Source organism: Labrus mixtus, chromosome 15, assembly GCF_963584025.1.
Source record: "Labrus mixtus chromosome 15, fLabMix1.1, whole genome shotgun sequence".
Lineage (NCBI taxonomy): Eukaryota > Metazoa > Chordata > Actinopteri > Labriformes > Labridae > Labrus > Labrus mixtus.
In genome coordinates, this window is record NC_083626.1 from 18,076,722 (window position 1) to 18,100,367 (window position 23,646).

The following is a 23,646-nucleotide window of genomic DNA, read 5'->3' on the forward strand; positions in this document are numbered from 1 at the left end:
AATACTTCACTTATTCAAACTTTACATTTTATTAAGAGAAAGGAGTATTTGTGAATTCAACACAGATCATTAGAGTAACACTCTCTTGGGTTACAGGGGCCACTTTTCAGTGCAGAGTTTAAATCACAAACACTCACATTGAAGTCAACTGAGGACGTGACAATGTAAAAACGTTTGAGACAGTGAAAAAGTTGGCGGCGCAATACTACCAGCAATCCTTGAGTGGTTGTTTAAATTCAACAGAATTTCACTTGAATAGATCATTCTAGTAGCTCTTTTACATCCCTCTGTCCAGATGTTGTCGTTTTTCCTAATCAATGGGCAACTAAATCTTTCAAAATGAATGCACTGGGTGGGATTCCAGGCTGTTACGGTAAGTATAGTTCAATTCTGACTCAACATTGTTTCTGCATATTTAGAGTAGTCTGAACATGCTTTTGGGAGCATGAATAACACTATGAATACAGTGGCTTGGCAACAATTTTTACTTCAGCATATTGATATAAATTTGACAACCACTGCGCCCACACCAGCTCAAATTGTCCACCCATGCAGACAGAAAGTGCTTCGGGCCAGAGGCATTGAACAGAACTGTCCTAGCACAGCACTCAACTCTGATTACAAATGAATGGCCGCCCCTCACAGTTAGTCCCTTTTAGCGGACTTCATCCTGGATTTGTGCAGTTGATGTTTTTTTTGTTTCCGGCAGCGGGGGAAATGTGTCTGAAAGAATGTTTGCTTTATATGAAGTTCAAAAGTCATTCTGGCAGAATGTCACTGGCTTTTAGCTGCACAAAGGATTCTCCTTTTCTACTTTTTGAATCGGTCCAAAGCAGATTTCTGGCCTGATAACACAGCCGCCTTCTTCTCCCTCTGCCTTCTCTCTTCTTCGATCTTCATTTTGTCCTCCACAGTTTCCCTAATTACATCCTGAAGGGGGGGAAAAAAGTGAAGAGAGATGAGCAAAGCACTGAAAATATCCTTAAGGGACTCTTCTTACTCTTTTTATTCTCGGGTACTTACCCTCTGGTCTTCATGAGCCACTTGTTTCTTGCGTCTTTCCACACTGCCAGCAGAACTCCTGCCTTTTTTCTTGTACTTGGGAATGAATTTCGCTTTGGCCAGTGGATCAAAGCCCTGGAATGGCAAAAAAAAAAGCGCTTAAAAAGGACTATAAAATAAAAAACAAACTAGTTAACATTTTCAAATGAGCATGCCTAAGTCTTCGTAAAACCTCTTGGTGGTCCCTTTTTAGGCCTTCTACTCTAATACCAGTCGCTTCTCTTGTCTCTCTTCTCTCTTTGAAAAACAGCATCAGTAAACGTTTGCCACTTAAAGCTGTTGTCATAAATCATAAATCAAATACTACATCCTCTTCCTTATATTGAGCTGGTTTGTGATATGACGGGGCTCGTCCAGGATGATCTTATTTCCACATTTATAAAGATGAAGTCTAGGATTTTATCTTGCTACCTTTCTTGAAAGTTTTATTCAAGTGTGAAAACACCAATTTAGATCTTTTTGTTCATTTTAAAAGCTTTTTGACTGGGGGGGGGGGTGTGGGGCGGTTTTGATAAGATATCTTTATTGTCAGTGTACAAAGTACAACAAAATACTGTTGGAGCCAGCCTGTAGATGCCTAATATCAGAAAATATACAAATACTAAAACCAAATATACAAATAAGAAATACATTTAAATAATACATTATAATATACAATGAGGTTGAAGGTTGAGGTTTTTTCCATGTTATTTATGTAAAATTAGAGAGAGTTTTGCATCTCGGTGACTTTGTTTTGTTTTCAGAGTGGCAGTACTACTCTGATCACAATCGCATCTGTGGCTGTCTCAGTAAATTACCCAGCATACCCAATATTTACAAGAAATCTGCAATTGACCTTGTTTGGTTAGTGTAATGCTTGTAAATCTACACTGGTGAGTCAAGGTTGTAATTCTAGTTATTCCTTTGCAACGATTTCCTTAGCATTAAGGCGAGGTTCCCACTTTGCTGCTATCTAACCTGTTTAGTTGTTGTGTTGTGGTTTTCTTACGTATTCCCTTTTTGGTTATGCAAGAAAAGCATTTTGGTTACACCTCAGGCTCTCTCTCCCTCGTTTGCTGAGCCTTAAGAAGGGTTGTGACAGTCCTTTTTCTATCTTAAATGAGTTGTTTTTGCCTTTGAGGGCCCCTCCTTTTGACAATCCTAAAATAAACTTTGCTCTGTGCTAACAGGATGACACTGACCAGAGCTTGGACCCTGTCTTGATGCCGCTGCTCAAAGGTGGCACTGTCGACCTGTCCCAGCTCGTGGGGGTCGAGGCTGATGAGCTCTGGTTGGATCTTCTCCAGTAGGGCTTTGACCTCCCACTCCTGCCTCTGCTTTGCACTACGGTATGGATTTGCATCCAGACCATCAAAGTTAGGCTCTCCTGCACCTGGGATTTGAAATTGAAGACGACAGAGTTAAAGAGGGAAAGAAAGAGGTGGCTAAAATGGACAGACTTTGTTGCAAAGGAGAACGGAGGACACCATCTTCTTCTGACCCTTTGGACAATGATGCACTGTTAACTGGCTATATAGGTATTCATCTTACTGTTGGTCATCCATTTTGTTTGTTTGTATAAAACAAACAAAATAAAGAATAATAAAAAAAATGAAGAAAAAGCAGATGTGCAAAAAACTGCAGTCCCTCGAGTGTCCACTTGAGGCTTGCTACAAATGCCAAGAACACTCGTAACGCCCACTTCTACAGCAGAAATAAAGCATTTTTACAGCAAGAATGTTTCCTATAGATCATGTCTTTAACTTAAAACTCTACAAAGGATATTCTGTATTGATTATATATTAATGATCTGAGTTACTCATAATAAGGCCTGAAACGGGGCGTGGCTGATTTAACTGATAAGCAAACATTTTTCACACTTCAATGTAGCAGAAATCAAATATATCCTCTGAAAAAAACTCTGTGAGTCATGACTGTCTACAATGAGTGTGACACCCGAGTCCTGCTGTCTGTGATGTTTTCCGAGCTGTAGCTACACTTTGTTTACATTGTTGGGACGGCCGGCCAGCTCATCACCTCGCGTATAAAAGTTGTTTAATTGAGGGACTCACTAGAGAAAAGACGAACAGCATATTGTACTCACTGATTATTTGAATGTGTCAACTTACATGCAGTGTGAAGATACGAGCAAACTCAATATCGCTAGCATTAGCATGCTAACACAACAATGCGGCGCAAGTTTTTTTGGTTTCATGCTGGTGCTCAAGGGCGACATCTGCTGGATCAAAAAAATCGCATATTCTTCCTTTAACCTTAAACTGTCGCCTATATACGACTTCCTCTCATTTTTTGAATTTGCAATCAGGCGAGGAGGTGGACTAGCTAGTGTGCCAGCTAGCTAGGCTCACTAGCTAGCAAGTATTCATTCAGCCTGCATCAATGTAACCTCTTTGCCTGACTCTAGATTTGTATAATTAGTCGGAGTCAGAATTTCCAATATGGCAACCGACATCGTTAGGCTTCATAGCGGCTTTTCAGGGATCAATAGGTGATGTCACTCAGCCTACATCCATGTTTTATACAGTCAACGGTGTTCTTTTGTCTTAAGCAATCAAGAACACTGCCACATGAAGGCCTGTGGAAGCACTTCTTAAATAAACCTTTTTCGCTTTTTGTTTTACCCACGAGGAAAACAACATGACTACATCAAGCTGAATCTCCCATCCAACTTTGTAAAAATGGATGTGTATAATGTGGAACTCAGTGTTACCTGGCACAAGCATGCTGGTGAAACCGTCTCCATGCCCCACCCCGAGGACATCCTCAAAGGGGCAGAAGTGTAGCCCCCAAACGGTTCCACGAACTCTGTGAGCCATGTAGGGTTTGGTCACTGTAGTGCTCCATACGTCCCTGTAAACCTGTAGACGACAGTTTACCAAGACACAGATCAGACAATATGAGGACAAACTGTTTCCAATAGAAAGGGTTTCTTATTTTCAGCTGGATTGAAAGAAAGAACACAGAACTGACAGTGACCTTTTTTTTTTTCTCTGTGTACTTTAAAGCAAACACGTTTTCTCCCAGAAGTCAAGACATTAGTTTCACAAAGGTAATATTTGATAAACTATCTTTGTAACGATTAGAAAATATAGATTAGACACACAAAAAAAAAAGTCAAATGCGCAGCGGTAAGTGGGTGAATCATTACAATCTAGGGATGTAAAGTAATATCAAGTATAGTATAGTAATATAAAAATGGATTCAAAGGTGTCAAGATTCACATCGGTACTCTGAAAGATGAATTGCAATAATATCGTGAGCGCCAGCAGCTGAAGAGCAAGAAAAAAAGCCAAACCACACTTACAAGTTTGTGGGTTTGCAGCCCCTAAAGCAGTCATCACTTGTCTACAGTCTCATTTTGTAAAATAAATCGTTACAGTATTGTGAATCCAGTATCCTGAATCGTACCGTGAGTTGAGTGAATCTTTACATCCCTACTACAATCCCAGCAATACATCATTATCAATGTACTTATAGTAGGCTATTGTCACAAGGATGAAATGTTGCTACGTATTCAGTACTGCAATAACTGGTGGTGCAAAGGATCTCAGTTGATCCATAATCCGTTTGAATCACGGCCCACGGTTCTCAACAAACGTGATCTGCAGATGGATGAAAATGTATCATCATATTTGTAAGGTAGATCTAGTGTGAATAAATATCTGTGCAGACACTCAGGGAAAAGAAAGACACGTTTACTTTATTTACTTTAGGTAGTATGGCTATGGAGATCCCACAAAAAGGAGGACAGTTTAGTCTTTTTCTAAATATTCTACACAGGTTGTGTGCAGACTGTCCCACAGAAAAGGGTCTTAAGGTGTTGATATTTCAGTGTCTAGGGTAACTTTTCATCTAATCCATGTACACACGGATAAAGGATTTTCAGAATGGCAAGTGGTCTGGTTTCTTCGTTGGAATACATTTGTAGTCCAAGCAGTTTTGACAAAAGATGTTTCAGAGTGCAGGATAACCTGTCTGTGTGGGGCAGCATAAAACAGGTGGAATGTTATCTGCACTAACGACATACTGTTCACTGTTCGTATTTATCTTCACTGCAACTCTTTTTTTGGATTTAGAGTGAGCGTTTGACGCCCAAGTTGACAACAGGAAGTTCCCGCCACACTCAAGTTCCTCTTTTCTAAGAAACCTGCACTCATCGGTACTAACTTTGCATGGCGCGGCTTCCTTACAGCATGAAGCAAATGCTGAAGCTAGGCTGAACTCTGTGTCAGCTTCAGACTACTCTGGACGAAAGCGTCGGCTAAAATTAATTGTAAATGAATGTCATTGTAGAATACTCTGTATTCTGTACAGTGCTGATAGCTTAGCAAAGCCAGGCTTGAAGAAAAACACACAAAGACAAGTCCATTGCATCATCTCTTCACACATTTTCACACAACATATGACAAACCAGATCCTATCCGCCGTTAACTGATGGCTATTTATTCATCTCTAGAAACATATCTGCATTTAAGTGCAGCCAAAAACATTTGAGAAGTTGTTTTCTTCTCCTCTTCAGAAGAAACCTGACAAAGATTATAAATCTGCAACATCATGATGTTATCCCTGCAAACTTAATTCCGGTGAATCGTGAATTAAAAAAAAGAGAAGAAAGTGGGTTTCTGTTTCGGGCTCAAACACTGAAGTGAGCCTGTGTGAAGTAAAATGTTGGCTTATTTTCAGGATATGAAGTCAACCTACTTAACGATTTTCTATGTAATAAATAACCATGCAGTACAACGACAGCAGACCAACATTCATTTTTAAAATGTATTCACTGGGCTTCGATATCTAGTGATAAACATAGAGCTAAGTATGAAGGCTCAAGGAGTAAGAACTAGGCATAACAAAGGCACAAGTAGCAGAGAGAACTTCCATGATTCTCCGCTCGCCTCGACCTAATCTTCTGTTTTGATTGAGAACCCCTGACGGCAGATTTTACATGCTGTGTGTTTAAGCATTTGAGCATTTACATCCTTATTAGCATGATAACGACTTCTTCTTCAAGTCCCCTCTATGTCTCAGTGTCTTCATCAGGTAATGTTTCTCCTTCAACTGGAAAAGATGAGGGAGGAGCTGGAAGGCAACTCAAGAGAGGTTTTTAGAAAAATGACGACCCCTCCTAATGTATTCCAACTCCTTACAGACCTTACCTACAGACTGAATATATAACATGACTTTCTTTCTTCTATCCTTTTTGTTGTATAATTGAGCACTTACTATTTAAATTCAAATTGTTTTTTTTGTCCAAAATTATTTGTATTAATATAATAATTATGGTTATTATAATGATGATGATTTTTTTTTATTTCTTAGTTTCTCTCTTGAAGTTATGTTTAATTGTTGCTCCCCCATAGTTCTGGGTATTGTTGGTATTTCTTTGTTCCTGTACTATATTGAGGCAATTGTCTTTATCAACATGACAAAATGTAAACAGAGTGAATATGGGGCGGCAGTAGCTCATTGTGTAGGAGGGGAACAGGCGGGTCCCCGGTTAAAGTCCTGGTGCGGACCAAATCTGGAAATTGGTCTGGTAGCTGGAGAGGTGCCAGTACACTTCCCAAGGTGCCCACTGCCCAGAAGTACCTTAAACCTTCTTTTTTTTATTGCAGCTATATTGGATTGTGGAGCAAATAGTCTGACTTTCACTGCCATAAAAAAACATGACAATATGAGGCCTCCATGTGACGGACTGAGACCGTATTTTATGGGTCTAAAGTCCAACTTCACTGATTATAAATGGGCGTGGACTACTGTTCTTTCAGTTATTATCAAGAATGCATCTCGACAAAACATAGTGACACACCCTCAGCAGCTGCAGGATTTTGAAAGTGAATCAACGCCTCATGACAGTTTAGAAACTTCATCTTCATAATAAACAATCCTGCCAATTGAAATGTCACATTTCTGTTTGGCCTGACTACTGATGCTTATTATGTTATATTTCTGAGTTCCTGCCTTTGCTTCGTGAGTTAAAGCACTTTGTAAACATCTGTTTCTAAAGGTGCTCGATAAATAAAGCTATTATTATTATTATTATTAGTATACAAGTTCTACTCATTGTTAAGATCCTACTCATGATAAAGCAATGCTGGAAATGCATCACTTCCTTTACTTGTCTCTTAGCGACATACCATTCATGTAGTGTGTGAGTGTTAAAGACCTGAACAATGTCTCCAGTGGCAGCTGACAGCAGCCCCTTCTGGCTCAGCGACAGACAGGAAGATCCGGCAGGCAGGAAGTAAGAATTGAGTGGCTTGAATGTTCTGATGTCGTACACTTTCAGCTTTTTATCCATTCCAGATGTCACCATGTATCTGCCAGAAGAGGAGAGCAGAATGAAAGAGTGCTCTCTGGTGGACAAAGACAAAAGTGCAGCTTATTGCTCAACAGAAAATCCACCTGATTTTACGCCTTTCTAATTAAGGATTTGTTGTACAAGTTGTTAACAAACAACCAACGCGGGGAAAGCACAATGACAAATAAATACACTCTATTATTAGAAGCGGAATTCATAGAACACACTTAACACAAAGATGGGAAATGAAGGGTAGCTCACAAAACGATACCGTACGTGATACATGGCCCAAAACAACAATATCACAATAAAATAATTCTCTATAATCAATATATTACAAGACAATTATGTAAATGATATGTGATCATCTGTGTTAAACAGAGGAATAAAAAAATGCCCCTAAAAAGGTAACGTGCAGGATTTAGCTAGATGAAATAATATTAAGGTTTTGAGTCGGTAAATTACATTTATGGAATTAGAAAATGTAACAAAAAAAAAAGAGACACAAGATAATTAGACGTTCGTTTTTTGACAGACATAACCCGCTTGTGTATGTAAACCTGTACACACGTACTGCTAAAATATCTTAAAGAATAAAAAAGGTTTCTTTGTAAACCTGAATGTATGATTGTACAGGTGACACTACTGTAAAGTGCTGTAAAGCAAATACTCTGCATGTATCTAAACATGCTTACAACAGTATATTATTGAATATTGACAGCCTGTTCTATCGTTATACGGCAGCTATTTTCAACAAGCAGCACAACCCGGCACAACTCCGGGTCTTTGTCCGTCAGCTTTCATTCCGCCTTAAAGCGTCTGCTACATGAACAGCAGTGTGAGTCTCGTGCATCACCCTAGTTTCTAACACGTAAGAATGCATTTCCCTCTCTCGTTAGAAATCACATGAGCAGTGATTGTCACGTAGAACTCAGCCACCAGTGACGTCCACCCATTACAAGTAAGTGCAACTCTCTCAGCGGACTGCAGTGCGTCCTCTAACCGAAGCTGGGAGCAGCTTTTTCCTTCTAACTTTCTTTTTTGGATCGAAAAGCAGTGAGGGCATCTCCTCACCGTTGTTTAACCTAAGCCTGCTGACTTCTTCGCCCGATTAACTTCAGCACATTCATGTTGTAAGCAACACCACAAGAAGTCGTGAAGTATTGACACAGGCTTAATTGGCATAGAAATCTGTGAAAGGCGCTGTATTTTCTATTATTAAAACATCGATGATTAGATTACAAAAGTCAGGACAGGTCAGGACTCCCTACTTGACACTCTGCAGTTTGTACTGTTATGTTCATGTCAAGGTTTGTACATAATGACGGCAAGGCTAAAGACTGAAGTAAAATATGGATAACAATTTGTAAGAAATACCGGTTACACACACAGACTATAAGTGCAGCTTTCTGCTACTTGACTAAAAGTCCAATATGTTTGTTTCACTGCATAATTAGCTGGAAGTTTTTAAAAAGGTGTGACTCACGTGCCGGTCTTGTCTACAGCGATTGATCGCACGCCACCCTGATGACAGAGCATCTTGACGAGCGCTTCCTTCTGGTTGGGTGACCAGAGAGTGACCGTGCCGTTGTGGTGGCCGAGGTGGACGACGGCGTTGTGGGGATTCTGGCACATCACGTCAAGCCGACCGGTCTTTGTGCAGATGGCTGCGACCTCCTTCCCCACGGACACGTCCAGGTACTGCAGGAAGCTCGTAGCGCTCTGACGACAAGAGGAGCATCAGGAGAGTTTGTCAGAGCTAAGCACAGGTGGTTCGTCAAAGTCAGTGTTGATAGAGTTTGGGAAGTTAAAACTGCGAAGCACTAAGGGAGAGATCCGCGCACAAGAACTCACTGCTGTGGCGAGCAAAAAATGGTACGGGAGGAACTGCATACGGAGGACGTCGTTGAATTTGCGTATGCAGTGAAGCTCTATTCCATTGGTGTCATACATATAGAGCCACTTCTTCTGAGCCACTGCATACATGGCCTCACTATGAAGCCACCTGGATCAACACAAAGAAGAGTTTTTATTGTCAGAGAGAGTTCTACATGTGTTGTTACTTTGTTGTTTTTATCTCTGCTCTGTAAGGTGACCTTGAGAGTTTTGAAAGGCGCCTTTAAATAAAATGTATTATTATTATTATTATTATTACATGGTTCAGGTAGGTCAAGCTTGATTGCACTAAACAGGAGTTTTCAATGCATGATCCCAGGCGGGACGACTTACTTCACATCATTGACGGACTCCATCACATTTATTTCACACATCAGCTGTTTGGACTGCCAGTCGACACAAGCAACGTGGCCTCTCCTCCCACCGAGCAGCAGGTGACTAAAAGTGAAGAGGAAATATCGTAAACAAGACACACATTAGACATTTTAAATCATTTTTCCGAGCAGATTCTCTTCGCTGAGGATCAGTATTATGAGCAGCATTACCTTTTTTTGTTTAAACAATAATAATGCTATGTTGGCTGTTTGCTTTGAACAACTCGGAGGAATACACTCTATACCACTCAGACTAATGTTACACAAATGCAACATCCCTCAGATGAAAACAGTGTGTAGCAGCTAGAAGAATGAATATGCATCAGGCGCGTTAATACCAGCTCTGAATGAATGATCATGTTGATGAATGGGAACGCAAAGAGCCACATTTCTCGCTCCGACGTCACCCCGAGTTTCTCCGGACAGACCCCCAGTATTTTTTTCACAGCAAGTAAGAGTGAGCTGATGTGAGAACGCCGCAAGGATATTCTCCGGAGAGTTCACCTCGAGCCAATAGGAGGGGGAATGGCGTTTCTATACTGTGACAGCTGCACGGTGCATAGAGTGTCTGCACGCGAGCATTACCATCTCTGCACGTAATTAAACGGCTGCATTATGTTTTCTGTTCGTCAGTATGTTGTTCTCTGCTCATTTGTTGATATTGTCATTCTGTTTAATTATACGCAGTATTGATATAAAGGCAAATATTGTCATTATAGCGTTGTATAGTGGACTCTGTTGCTTCGTCCGCGATTTTTGTGTATGTGTATGTGTATGTATTTTCATATATATATTTAAAAAAAAACAAAAAAAACAAGAAAGATTGTCTTTTATCAGAGAGGAGAATACTGACCGCCCGGTCTTGCTGTAATCTACTCGATATGGTCCAAACTGAGACAGCTTCAGGTTGAAATACTGAGGAGGTAGAGGAGAGGGAAAAAAGACATTATTAAAAAAACAGAAGAGTAACATACCGTAAGTCTTGTGAAGTAAGACCTGTTTGACTCAGAATCAGAGGCCAACAGCACACATGAAGTAAACAAATGTTTACTTGGGACCACACATTTGTTATTTATGATAAGGGTAAGTCAAAAACAACATGTGTTTTTTGATGCTTATGATGTTCCCAAGGTCTTTCATATTGGAACAAAAGAGCCTTGAACCAATGAACCTTGTTTTGTTCTTTCGTGGAAGTCCGCAAACCTAGGTAGAAATGTTCTGACGCTGCACATAAAACAAGTGCATACGCAAACTCACCGTCAGATTCACATGTGCACCAGCTCAGTTCTTATCACCTTGCATCAACAACCTGTAAACAGCATACTACTACACCCCCCATCTCTTAATATAAGGACGTCCGAATGTTGTATCAAGGCGAGAGTGGTGAGGCGGAGACAAGTAGAAGTTGCAATCATTTATGTACCCTGCATGTCCTGTAGTGGAAAAATACTATCTGTCTGTTGCCTTCGTTTGATCTTAAAAGATTAAGATGTTCGTGCGTCATTTAGCAATTAGAAACTGTTTCTCTGTATGGCCTTGGTCTGTATCTCCAACAGGAATACTCCTTTGTGGCCTCGGTCTGTATCTCCAACAGGGACACTCCTCAGGATCTGGGTACAGCATGACCTTAGATCAGTGCCCTCCTGACAAAGGAGTTTCTGTTGGTGTTCCTCCGAACCAGGTGCCTTATAGAAGCTTGCATAGATAAATCACCAGGCAAACTAGCAGAAGGCGTAGTCACTAGGGCAAGCTGAAACCAATGACGATATATCACTCATGTATATGCAAAATACCTACACCCTGTGAAAGTATAAATATGCTCTGCAACCTGGACTGCCCCGGGAATCTTTGATGCACTTGTGACTGATGTTACTTTTGCAGCTGATTGCCCCTTTTGCAAAATAACTTTTTACTTTATGCAATAAAATACACAAAGACAAAAGACTTTGACTTGAGATCTTTCATTACCAGCAGAAAAATCCACAACAGTCCTTTAATAGGATCCCAATTAGTCATTTAGTTTTGGCATTAGATGCTCGATTTCATGGCCCTTTTGGTGGGAGTGGATAATGATTTAATGAAAGTCTAAACTGTTACATTTTTATGTGTACATTGTCATACTCTTGATTGTGAAGTCTTTGATTTTTAAGATGAAAGATTTTCACTAAAATGAGGATGAGAAGGTGTCAGTTTCATGGTGATTTAATACATTCAGTCAATGCAAGTTTCACCACAAAAAGCTGAAAAGGGAGACTTTGTTACAACAAAGACTATAGCTTAGACATCAGGTGTGAAACGGTTCAGCAGTCTCACCTTTGCTCCAGATGTTATATCCACAGCATCTGCAATATCTTCCTGAGAGATTGTACACGTGTCCTCATCTTCATCACCTTCTAGAAACCTGACGTAGGAGAAAAGACAGTTTAACACCCAGGCTTTTAAACGACGACTTAAAGCTGCTTTCTAGATCCCCACTGTGCACTTGATGATTCAATGCGGCCGCACTGCAATCCGTAATTTTTTTTTTTTTTACAGGAAATTACCCAGCATCCTCAGGGAGTAGGAGATCAAACCGGGCAGATTGTTTCTGGGCCATCTCTGAGGTTTCTTCAGAGCGGGATATCATGTCTCTCAGCTTGTTACCTACGCTCCCAGACTACACCCAGAAACAGGAAAGACGCGTTAGCTAGTGGCAGCATCTACTGTACTAGAATTTGTATACCAAAAAAAAGGAGACTTTTGGTTGCTTACTCTTTTAGTTTTAGTTTTCCTCTTGAATTTCCGCACCCGGTCCTGTGAAATCGGAGCAGGCCCAGGGAAGGGGTCCGATTTCTGAGGGTTTCCGTAAACAAGACACACACAAAAAAAGTCAATGAATTGCCTTTACCAAACACTAAATTCATGAAGACCTGGGAGATATGTTGGCATTTTGTCATAGATGATAATCCAGGTTAGTGATTCAATACACGCCTGCAAGAAGCATTCATGTAAATTAAGTGAAGCTTTTTATTATGCAATCATTTCATTTCTCCACCAACACAACGAGTACTGGGACTTGCATGGTACTTTTGAGTATGTCTGGATTTTACCACCAACTTTATATTGTTTACATTTATCAGTTTGTTTCCATTTCACACACACACAACCAGTGAATCAAGAGACCGGTGTCCTATTGAGGAGGTCTGAGCAGTCGATTGAACCAGAAGAAGACTGTCTCCTGTAATGTGTATCTGATGGTTTCAGATTGCCTACCTGAAGCAGAGTGATATACAAAGTTTAAAAAAAAAAAAAAAAAAGTACGAGTGACATTTCTATCAGCACAAGTTGCACTGGAACACCTCTCATCCAATCAAACTGCTTGGTCTGAATTCACTGTCCTAAAAGTATCCACGGATTTGTTGATATTGCATCCAAATATGTGACACTCAGATATAAATCCACGCTGTGTTAATGACTGAATCTGAGTCAGTAACACATCAATCTCACCCCTGATATCGATTTCTCCACAAGCGTGTCTCTTTGTTTCATTTTCTTTGCTTTCTCCTTCATTTTCTCCCTCATTTTCTCCTTCTTTTTCTCCTTAATTTTCTCCTTCTTTTTCTCCTTCCGTAGCAGACGCTTCTTAATCGATTCTGCGTCTTTTCCAACTTCACCTTCATCTTTTCCCTCCTTCTGCGGCTCCAGCCAGTAACGAGCTGGGACCTGGGACGCAAAGCAGAAACGACTTTAATCAAAAGGACAGGTGAAGAAGTAGATTTGTTTTTTTGTTTCAGACATCAGTTCAACTCAAGTTTATCCAGGCGCTACTTGCGTTAGCTACAAGATGTTAAGTGAAGTAGCAAATGCTGTTTTGTGTCAGTCACAAGCGGTGAGAGTCCTTACAAACGAATTAAACCAAATGATGACAATGATACAGTGACGCTTAGTAATGATTTATTCGTATTTACCTTCTTTTTACCCACGTGTGAGGTATCCAGCGTTGCGTCGCCGGGGGACGCCATTTTCCTTGTATACGTTTTTAACTTCCGGTGACGTCACTTCTGGAACGTTACGTAGGCGTTCCATAGCACACACAAACAAAAAAAAATGTTTATAAGATTTTGTGTCCAGGTTGAAAATATGAATTCTCTGCAATAGAATGTGGTTAGAAGTTTCATCATATTTTGAAATAAAATGTAAGAACAGCTTGTCCGGCGTCATGTTTAATTTATAAGCCTTTTAAAGTTTATTTTTATTTATCTCACAACACAATAGAAGGTGCACTGTAAGAGGTTAACGTTACAATGTTACAATTCACTTAGCAGACGCTTTTATCCAAAGCGGCGTACATCAGAGAGTAATCCATTCATACACCTTACATTCCATTTCCTACTCAAATTGCTCCTTTTAATTAATGTTACAAATGTTACAAGTGTATGAATTATCATGAAACCTTATTCACTCAATAGACTGGAACAGCTACCTCCAAAGGTTCACGGAGGGAAATAGTATGTGCTCCTCATATATTCAAGTTGTTTTCAGTGGTACAAAGATTCACTGAAGTCCATGTTTCCTGAAGCAGCGGGAGCAATGCAGGGTTAAGTGTCTTGCCCAAGGACACATCGACATGTTGCCCAGCTGGGGATCGAACCCTCGACCTTCCAGTTGAGAGGTGACGACTTTACCAACTGAGCCACAGGTTAAATCAGTTGAATTCTACTGGGTTAAACTCGAAAAAAGAACTGAATTAAATCTTTGCGCCACTAGATTTACAACTTGAATCATATTGAAAATGACTGTTTTAAAGTTTCCAATTCATGTTGGAGAAGCATAAAGTATAAATTCAAGTACTGCAGCTTCAGTCCCTTTATAGGTGCAAGGTGAATGATTCAAACATGGAATAACTTATTCAACCAGCAGTTCCTCGCTAGTTCTGTCATTTGATCATTGACAAATTAAAAGTATTACAACCTCTCTCTCTCTCTCTCCTTGTCAAACATTTGCGTCAGACAATCATTCAGAAACCATGTGAGGTTTTATGACTCAGCCCTTGGGGAAATTCATCGACTCCTAAAGCCATGTCACAAGGAGTCACAAGTTACCAAAAAAACCTCAGCGTTTTTCTATGCCGTTTTTTTTATATAAACTCACAAGATTATAAATGTTTTCTTTTATGTTTAACCTTAATCTCACAATTAGCTATTGACTGTTCGGTAAATGTGACGATGAAGAAAAAAAGTGCAGTATTTCCATTTGACAAGTTCTGCAGAAGTTGAAGTGCATAAAATGGATACGCTCAATTAAAGCAACAATTAAAGCAAAACCTCTCATTTCTACTTGTTGTTCACGGGTCAATGCGGTTGTTTTTTTCACACTGGATACTTGATGTTGGCTGGACAGAAATAGTGCTCTTTGTAGATTCTCAAGTCCACCGCTGTATCCTTGTTGATATGCACTACAGTAATCTGAAGCGACATGATATCCAATGTGACCGTGTCATGATTTGGTCTTATTTAGTTTTGTATCTCAGTATTTAGGTTTCCATGTTTCTCCTGTTTATCCTTGTTGCTTGTTTCCCTTGTGTGTTTTTGTCCTAATGTTTCATAGTTTAGAGTTTTGTGTGTTATTTTGTAACTTCGTACCCTAGTGTTTCTTTATGTTCCAGTGTGTTTTTGTTACTTTCTTGAGTTCTCTGTGTATCTTAGTGTTTCTTGATTTTATGTTGTAGTTCTAGTCCTCAGTGTTTCTTGTCTTGTGTTTATTCCTGCCTCTGTGTTTTCCCTCCAGTGTGATTGCCCTCATTGTCTTCACCTGTGTCATTAGTCTCACCTGTGTCTGATTACCCCATGTCTATTTAGTCTCTGTGTTTCTGACCCTCTGTGTCAGTTCATTATTGTTTGTTGGTATATGTCAGTTTGTGCTTGTGCGCCTGTGTGGCTCCCTGTTTTTGATCCCTGTGTTTTTTTTGTTGACCCTTCGGACGCAAGTTTTTGTTTGCCTTTGGCCTTTTTGTTTATTAAATATATTTAGTTAATTCTGCACGTGGGTCCAGTTCCTTGTTTTTCCCCTGAACGTGACAGACTGAGCTTACTCAGGAGAGTATAGGTCCTTTATTAAGAATCCAAAACCCATTCAATCCTTCATTATCATCCTTGTGCTCTAGACTGGCAGTCATCTGCGGCTCTGAAGAACAAATAGAGTATTTGACTGGGGTCACCCTTAGTTAGGTGTCTTCATCTAGCTTTGAGATGTCTGCGTAGGTTTGGATGATTAAGAAACTGTTGTTTTGAATTAAACCACAGCGTTCAATTCTGCATCAAATGAACATTTATGTCTTTCTTCATCTAGATATTTGTAATTGTCACATTGGATGCATTATAATCTTTTTAAACTCAAAATCTGATCTTCAGAACAGGAATAAGAGTTATATTATGTTTAATAGGAATTTGACGTGGAGCGCTATTGCCATCTAGTGTTAGAATATCCATGAATACGTAACCTTCATAATTATACATTTAGACGTGTTATAAAGCATACTCTTTGATATTAGCTATAGAAGGTGTTATTTAAAGACACCAATTTATTTTCCTACTTTATTAATATGTCTTAATGTTGACTATATAACATGTTTTTGTTCACATACAGGCTGGGATTAACTGAGGATGTTCCCAGATGGTGCGATTTTCATCTCAACATGAATCTGATAGAAATGTTTGTCTAAATATATGACGTGAACCTACATCAACGTGGATCTGATAGAAATAATATCAAAATGAATGTATGGTGACGTATATATGTGTAGATTCTTATTCTTAATCTTATTGCGTAAACTCGGTTTAGTGTAAACAATTGTCCTCCGGTCAGAATGGGAGTAACCCTCTTCTCCTGCAGACTGAGCTCAGATCTCCAGTTTTAGTTTTTGGTTTGTTGAAGTTTAGAGCTTCAGCTCTTGCTCGCTTCTCTTCGGACTTCGGTCCGAATCACTTCTTTTAAGTTTGTGCCGTAGAGACGAGTCTCTGCCGAACTTTTATCTCCAAGGCACAATTTTTGGAAACATCAATTCTTTCTGGCTCAAGCAAGGCTTTTGAACTTTCTTCTCCAAAGTCTTTGCTCTTCAATTTTGAACGCCAATTCCTTAGTTTGGATTCATCGAGATGGCCATCCGGTTAATCTGAATTGAAAATCGACGTATCAAAAGACTTTCATATTTTTCCCTGTTGGATCCTCTTGGAGCTTCTGAGACGACGGCTCATGGACGTACAATCTCCATCCCAGCTGCACACTCCGACCAAGTTGTTAAGGCATCTAATGTGGCCCGTGGACCTCTCTGGGCCTGAAAAGAACCGCTTGCCAGAGACTGAAACACGGGACCAGCCGGCAGAATTCAACTGAACAAAACTCAGTAAGACTGCTGGTTGCTGGTGTTGGAAGATTAAGTCTTGAGTCGTGTCTATTCAGAGCCCTCCTTTAAATCCAAATAGAATCCCAAAATTTGTTTATCAACTTTTTCCCTTTGTTGATAATTAGCTGATCAAGTCATTCAAACAATACCGCGTCTTATCTCATTACTAAATATATAATGTCACCATACATTATAATCGCATTATCCTGATCATAATAATCATAGTCTTTATCTGTTTCATCTATACATTATTGTTTACCCCTTTTTGAATTAAATTTTACACATAAAATTCAGGACTTTGTGTGTTTTCTTGTTTAACATTTCCAGAACTTACTTATATCAAGATATGAAACTGACTGATTAATTAATTAACTTATACCGTTAAAGTTATTTTTCTTCCTTTAACAGGAAGTGGTGCCCCTTTCTAAATCCGAGGTTAAATAAAGCTATAACATCTTAATAAATTAATTAAGCTACACTAGCCATGACCCAAACTGTGCATTTTGACAGCACGTGCAAGTGCATCTCCACCTATGCATTTTAATAATGTATCACATCCTGACAGAACCTTGTACTACACTGGGACATTATTTGGACCAATATATTTATTTCATCAAAAAATCCAGCACATCAACTCATTCACTTTAAATTTGTACAGAAATATTATGCAACACCATATAGGGGCTTCAAAATGAGGCGTATAGACCATCCAAAGTGCACTAAATGTAATCTTGATGTTGTTGGTACATACCTCCGTGTTTTCTGGGATTGTCCTTCAGTTTCCACCCTTTGGTAACTAAATGTCTTGAAAATATCCTGAAATTCCCAGCTCCCAAACAGCCCTCCCTACTGTTATTTAATGATGACTTTGCTCTCAGGGATAACACCAGACTGGGCTTTAGGATTATAATTATCTTTGCAAGCTCAACTGCAGCAAAGAAGACGATAATACATTCTTGGTTTTCTGTTGAATCTCCATCGATAAAGGAATGGTTTAACTATTTTAGAGACATCTCTCTTATTGAAAGATTATTAGCTGTAATTCATAAGGCATGGCCATCCACTTTCCTTATTTCAACTCTTTCAGATCCACTTTTTCTTGAACAAATATAACCGGTATTATTGTCATGATTTGGTATTATTTAGTTTTGTATTTCAGTGTTTAGTGTTTCTTTATGTTCTAGTGTGTTTTGTTCATTCTTGAGTTCTGTGTGTCTTTAGTGTTTCATGATTTAGTTTTGTAGTTGTCCTCAGTGTTTCTTGTATTGTATTCCTGCCTCTGTGTGTTTTCCCTCCATGTTGTTTGCCCTGATTGTCCTCACCTGTGTCATTAGTCTCACCTGTGTCTGATGTCTATTTAGTCTCTGTGTTTCTTCCTCTCTGTGTCAATTCATTGTTGTTTGTTGGTGCGTATGTTATATGTCAGTTAACCCGTGGCTCCTTCTCTTATTGGATTTTTTGAAGTAAGTTTTTGTTTGCCTTTTTTTGTTTAAAGAATAAATAGTTTTTGTTAATTCTGCATCTGGGTCCTCCTCTAAGTTTTCTCGATCCGTAACAATTATAAACAAAATGTAAACTTACACTTTTTGTGAAATTGTTTACTTGAATTATTTTTTATTTATTTCTTATCTGTTTATTTTTTTTGTTTTATTTATTGAGCTGTGTTTATAGGATTTATTTTGTGTGTATGGGTGTGTGTGTACATGCATATCATCATTTCATTCAATATTTAGTCTTTGTTTCAAATTTTATGTATAATTTTTCCTCATCAAGGCAACGGCGATATGTAAATAGTTTGTATGTTTAATAATGCTGTCTTGGGTTTCTGTCATTGAAGCTCATGTGTATAAGCATCTTAGGTAAAATTTCAATAAAAAGTTGATCACAAAAAAAAGATATATCACATCCTTAATGTTATTCACTCTGCTTGTATAATAATGGAACATTTCCAGTGTCCTTTACATTAGGCACACCGTAACAGAATGTAGCCATGTAATGGGGCAGCACACAAAGTATAGCCTAAATCAATATATGCTACTAGCTATTTATCTGATATTTAGCATAGGAACGATATTGCACATAACATCCTGTGTGGTAAAAGTTTGTTTTATCATTAATTCTAGAGAGTATATATTGTATGGCAAGCCGTTAAGGAAATAAATATATTGAATTAAACTTGGACTATATTGAATTAAACTTTGAATATATTGAACAAAGTCTGAATATATGGAATTGAACCTGATTTCAATTATCCAAATCCACCAGTTTCATTGTTGTCATCCAAAAGACACCCTGCAGAATATGCTGGTTTTGCAAAATGACATCAGCTGAAATATACCAATACTTTCTTGAACATCAAAACTTTTTTGAGAAGTTGCTGGTCGCACTCAAAATCATACGAATAATTTGGAATGTAGGAAGCGTCACCTTGAAGATCATAGTTCAATTATTGGAACATTTTTACTGCTTATGAGTAGTAATGCTCAACAAAACATTGCTGAGCACACTTTGTGCATCCATCTTTAGGGATTTTTTTAGTCTCTTACTGAGATGGAAGCTGAAATAACACTACGGACTTCCATTCAATATATTTAAAGTTCCATTCCATATATTCAAAATTCCATTCCATATATTGAAAGTTCCATTCCATATATTCAAAGTTTCATTCCATATATTCAGACGTTGTTCAATATATTCAAAGTTTCAATATATTAATTTCCTGAACGGCTTGCCATACATTTGAATTGAATTGAATTGAGAGAGAGAGTGAGCTCCTATGGACGAGTGAGAGTAAACAAACGTGCCATTATACGCTTGTCGAGGGACAAAAAAACAAAAATGAATTTGCTAACCTGTCCTAATATAACTCAGTTTACCAGTGAAGTGTGTGTACACCAGTTCAGACTGCAGTCTCAGTTAATAGACGATGATCTCTAGAAAACAGTTTCAACGAGCGTTCAGCTCCCTGCCGTCCGTTCTTCCGCTCCTCGTCTGTAGCCTATAAAATCTGTTACTCCGTTAACTACAAACTGGTCAAATGCACGTCTGTGAGTATTCTGATAAGGTTGTTGTCTGCTGTCAAGTGCTAAATTACCGGTATGAGATCGGTATGAGTTGCAGCAGAAAGATTGACGTCATCAAAAAATAACTTGGTCCCCGATTTTCGCTCTTAACTAGTTAAATATAGAAGTTGCAGGAACTTTTAATAATGGTTATATGAGGATGACACCGAGAGTTATCTAAACAGGTTTGCTGTTAACATTCTTTGAGCAAGCCCAAGCTCGTCAGTGTATGTATTCGCTCTCAGCCTTTCACACCCTCACTTGGGGGTAATTGTATTTATTAGGACCATCTCGAGGAGCGGGGAGGAGCTGGACTTTCATATCACATGTCGAGTCAACTGTTATAATACAGGCTACACCGAGTTATGTAATCAGTAGCAGGAGAAAGGACCACAGCTTTTCCAGGAAATGTGCAGGAAAGAAGAGAAAAGAATCAGCGTCAAAACGGTGTAGGAATAAGAAGTGACCAGTCTGTTGTGTTGATCCAGATAAGGTATGTCTATAAATGATCCCTTTTGAAACGAGCTGCATGCATACTGTTTCTTATTTTCAAGTTGGGTTCATTACTCGAACTGCTAAGATAGAATGCTAAAAAGTGGAAATAAGCACAAACTCCTAAAATGACACAAGGAAGTTTGATTTAAAAAAAAAATTGAAATCACTGAGACTGAAAACGAACACTGCTGCAACTTAAAGTGTGATTGCTCTCACTTACTGATCCCATGCTCTGAATGTGACTTTTTTGAAAAGATGGATTCACTTCGACCAGAACTGATTGAATTCCATGGAGTCTTCATGTCCCACTATTTCACGGACAACTGGGACAACGTTCAAAACTTTGAGGCAAGGCCGGATGACATAGTTATTGCAACATACCCCAAAGCAGGCGAGTATACTGAACAAAAAAAAAAAAGAATCAGTTTGGGTGTTTTATAAATCAGATGATATGTATGACGTTGGGAAGGTTTAAAGTTTTATTGTCCTCTCTGTGTGTCTTTCTTCCAGGAACCACATGGGTCTCCTACATTCTTGACCTGCTGTATTTCGGTCAAACAAACCCAGAGCGTCAGTCATCCATCCCAATATATGATCGAGTGCCTTTCTTGGAGATATTCGTCCCATCGATTGATACAGGTAGAATACTTATTCCTACATACATTCATTGTCACGCTTCAGTCTTCATTGTTAGTTGTCTACCATTTATGTAAACGTCAGTGAACTTCATCATATGCAGCAGATACATATTCCTTTTATTGGTGTCATGTTTCTAACAGTACCCAGTTTTTTTTATCACACTGTAGGTCAAGAGACTTCTTAAGCACCTTAAAGGATCAGGGTTTTGCTCACTCCATTTGTGTCCTTTTTGTTACAGGAAAAGACCTAGCAGACCGGCTCCCAACCTCTCCTCGGCTCATTAAGACTCATTTCCCAGTTCAGTTTGTGCCAAAGTCCTTTTGGGAGCAGAATTGCAGGGTCGGTAAAAATCATCTTCGGCCACAAGTCATGAATTTTAAAATCACGCACAAAGTCGTTAGTCAAATATTGGAAGTATCTAACCCAGGAAATGTGTAAAAACAAGCCCACATAATCTGGCTTCAATTACAGTGCAGGATGAATTCACAGTCTTTTACACATTGCGAGTTCTATGGCGGGATGTTAACGCTCCTGCAAGGCGATGCAGTGTTTACATACAGAGGTGTAACAACTCGGCACGTTTGTGGACTTGTAATGTGTAAAGGGCTTGTGAGAGACTATTGGGCAGAGAAGCCCATTTTTGTCATCAATATGTACTAACCTGGCCTTACGAGGTTAAGCTTGTGGCTGGCTGGTACTATCAGTTACTAAAAGAAAACGCTTGCTTAAAAAAAAAAAAAAAAAAGTGTCCTGCTCAGTGTTAAGCCCTCAGATAATTGAAGTGTTTTCTCTTGCTACAGATAGTCTACGTGGCACGCAATGCCAAAGACAACATGGTCTCCTACTTTCACTTTGACCGCATGAATAATGTTCAGCCAGAGCCCGGAGACTGGAGCAGCTACTTCCACAGATTCATGGAGGGAAAGAGTATGACACATAAAACGTTTTCATAGAACAGAGATGACTTTGGATTACTTTGGTGCCTTAATGTACTGTTCTGTGGTCTTAGCTGTGTTTGGATCCTGGTATGACCATGTGAGCGGCTGGTGGGAGAAGAAGCAGTCTTATTCAAACCTCCATTACATGTTCTACGAGGATCTGATTGAGGTTATTCATTTTTTTTTTTTTCTTCAGGCTGTTTTTTTCTAAAGCTCCCCATGAGTGTGTAAAATACTGTGACCATATCTGATCATTTCCTCCCGCAGGATACTGGACGGGAAATAGACAAACTCTGCAACTTTCTGGGTATGTCTCCCTCAGCTGAGGAGATGGAAAGAGTCACAGGAAGTGTTCAGTTTGATAACATGAAAAAGAACAGCATGGCCAACTACTCTACGCTCCCTGTAATGGATTTTAAAATCTCTCCTTTCATGAGAAAAGGTAACTTCATAAATATGTAACCACATGTGGGTTACATGACACAAAAAAGGGCCCGTATTCACAAACCCCTCAGAGAGCTCCTCGCTTAAAAAATCCTAGCAAGGACTTATAGCCTAGGAGTGATTTAGGAACATTCTCAGAGCAACTCTGAGCAAGGGAGAGTCAGAAACTTTTATCTTAGTGAGGAGGCTTGGTTGACCCCGTTGCTAGGTATGACACATTTTTTTCAGAAGCTGTGATTGGTTGCTTTAGAAACTGCCTGTTAAAAGTGCTCCTAACTACTCCTACTCCTAACGTTTTTACACCTTAGGAGCTCTCTTAAGACACTTTGTGAATAACTTTTATCTTTACAAGGATCTAGTCTTAAATTTGAGGGATAATTCATAGAAAATGTCATGATTCTAACAATTTTGTCACCAGGAATAACTAGTACTCAGGAGGCTTTGTGAATACGGTCCTAGATCTTCAAAAAAAAAAAAAAAAAAAAACCCTGACAGATTCTCTGTTGTCCTGCAGGAAAAGTTGGTGACTGGAAGAACCACTTCACTGTGGCCCAGAACGAAGAGTTTGATGAAGACTACAAGAGAAAGATGAAGGACCCCTCACTGCAGTTCCGCACAGAAATTTGAAACAGGGCTGAACAGGCTGCGAGCATTGCTCTTGACTGATGGACGGATGGCATTTCTGTAAAAAAAAAAGAAAAAAGAAAAGAAGTGATAGTTACCACATGTGAAAGCAGAGGGGTGGAGTTTTTCTTTTTAATAAAAGTCTAATGTTAACCATGTTAGCCAAATATCTGATAGTCTGACTGTTTGTGTGTCATTAGAGGCAGGCTGTATGATTGTTCCATTTCTACTGAAACTCTCAAATAATGAATCAAATGGATACATAGGAGGGTATCCTATCCTGCTGTCAGCCTCATTAGCCCTCAAGAGTATATGAAGTCGTCATGATGGAGTCTGAAAAGTCCAAAGACTTTAAATTCAGGAAAGACTGCACATGTATTTCCTAAATTGTTAAATAATTGTTCATTTTTAATAAAGTCTCTGCTAATTGAAA

The 23,646-nt window shown here is 39.1% G+C and overlaps 2 protein-coding genes across 2 annotated transcripts; one reads left to right on the forward strand and one right to left on the reverse strand.

Annotated features, from left to right (window-relative positions):
- Window positions 1-10: 10 nt before the first annotated feature.
- On the reverse strand, window positions 11-13,691 carry wdr46 (WD repeat domain 46). The gene is made up of 14 exons (XM_061056977.1): window positions 13,578-13,691; window positions 13,117-13,332; window positions 12,382-12,462; window positions 12,174-12,286; window positions 11,944-12,031; window positions 10,484-10,545; window positions 9,590-9,694; window positions 9,215-9,365; window positions 8,847-9,082; window positions 7,226-7,379; window positions 3,773-3,920; window positions 2,244-2,434; window positions 1,024-1,137; window positions 11-930 (listed from the first exon to the last, which is right to left on the reverse strand). Exons 1-14 carry the CDS (start codon window positions 13,629-13,631, stop codon window positions 811-813), a joined length of 1,833 nt encoding a protein of 610 aa, XP_060912960.1. The 5' UTR covers window positions 13,632-13,691; the 3' UTR covers window positions 11-810.
- A 6,715-nt stretch (window positions 13,692-20,406) lies between these two features.
- On the forward strand, window positions 20,407-23,646 carry LOC132989381 (cytosolic sulfotransferase 3-like). Its single transcript, XM_061056981.1, has 8 exons — window positions 20,407-20,566; window positions 20,824-20,959; window positions 21,079-21,207; window positions 21,446-21,546; window positions 22,008-22,134; window positions 22,217-22,314; window positions 22,413-22,587; window positions 23,104-23,646. Exons 2-8 carry the CDS (start codon window positions 20,824-20,826, stop codon window positions 23,214-23,216), a joined length of 879 nt encoding a protein of 292 aa, XP_060912964.1. The 5' UTR covers window positions 20,407-20,566; the 3' UTR covers window positions 23,217-23,646.

Bases quoted from the DNA above. Each gene is read 5' to 3' on its own strand.
- wdr46 (XM_061056977.1), bottom strand. From the start codon at position 13,631: ATGGCGTCCCCCGGCGACGCAACGCTGGATACCTCACACGTGGGTAAA. The intron at 13,333-13,577 runs GTAAATACGAAT...TTTGCGTCCCAG, and splicing joins CACACGTGGGTAAAAAGAAG to GTCCCAGCTCGTTACTGGCT. The intron at 9,695-10,483 runs GTCAGTATTCTC...CTTCACTTTTAG, and splicing joins GATTACAGCAAGACCGGGCG to TCACCTGCTGCTCGGTGGGA.
- LOC132989381 (XM_061056981.1), top strand. From the start codon at position 20,824: ATGGATTCACTTCGACCAGAACTGATTGAATTCCATGGAGTCTTCATG. The intron at 20,960-21,078 runs GCGAGTATACTG...TCTTTCTTCCAG, and splicing joins TGCAACATACCCCAAAGCAG to GAACCACATGGGTCTCCTAC. The intron at 21,208-21,445 runs GTAGAATACTTA...TTTTTGTTACAG, and splicing joins CGTCCCATCGATTGATACAG to GAAAAGACCTAGCAGACCGG.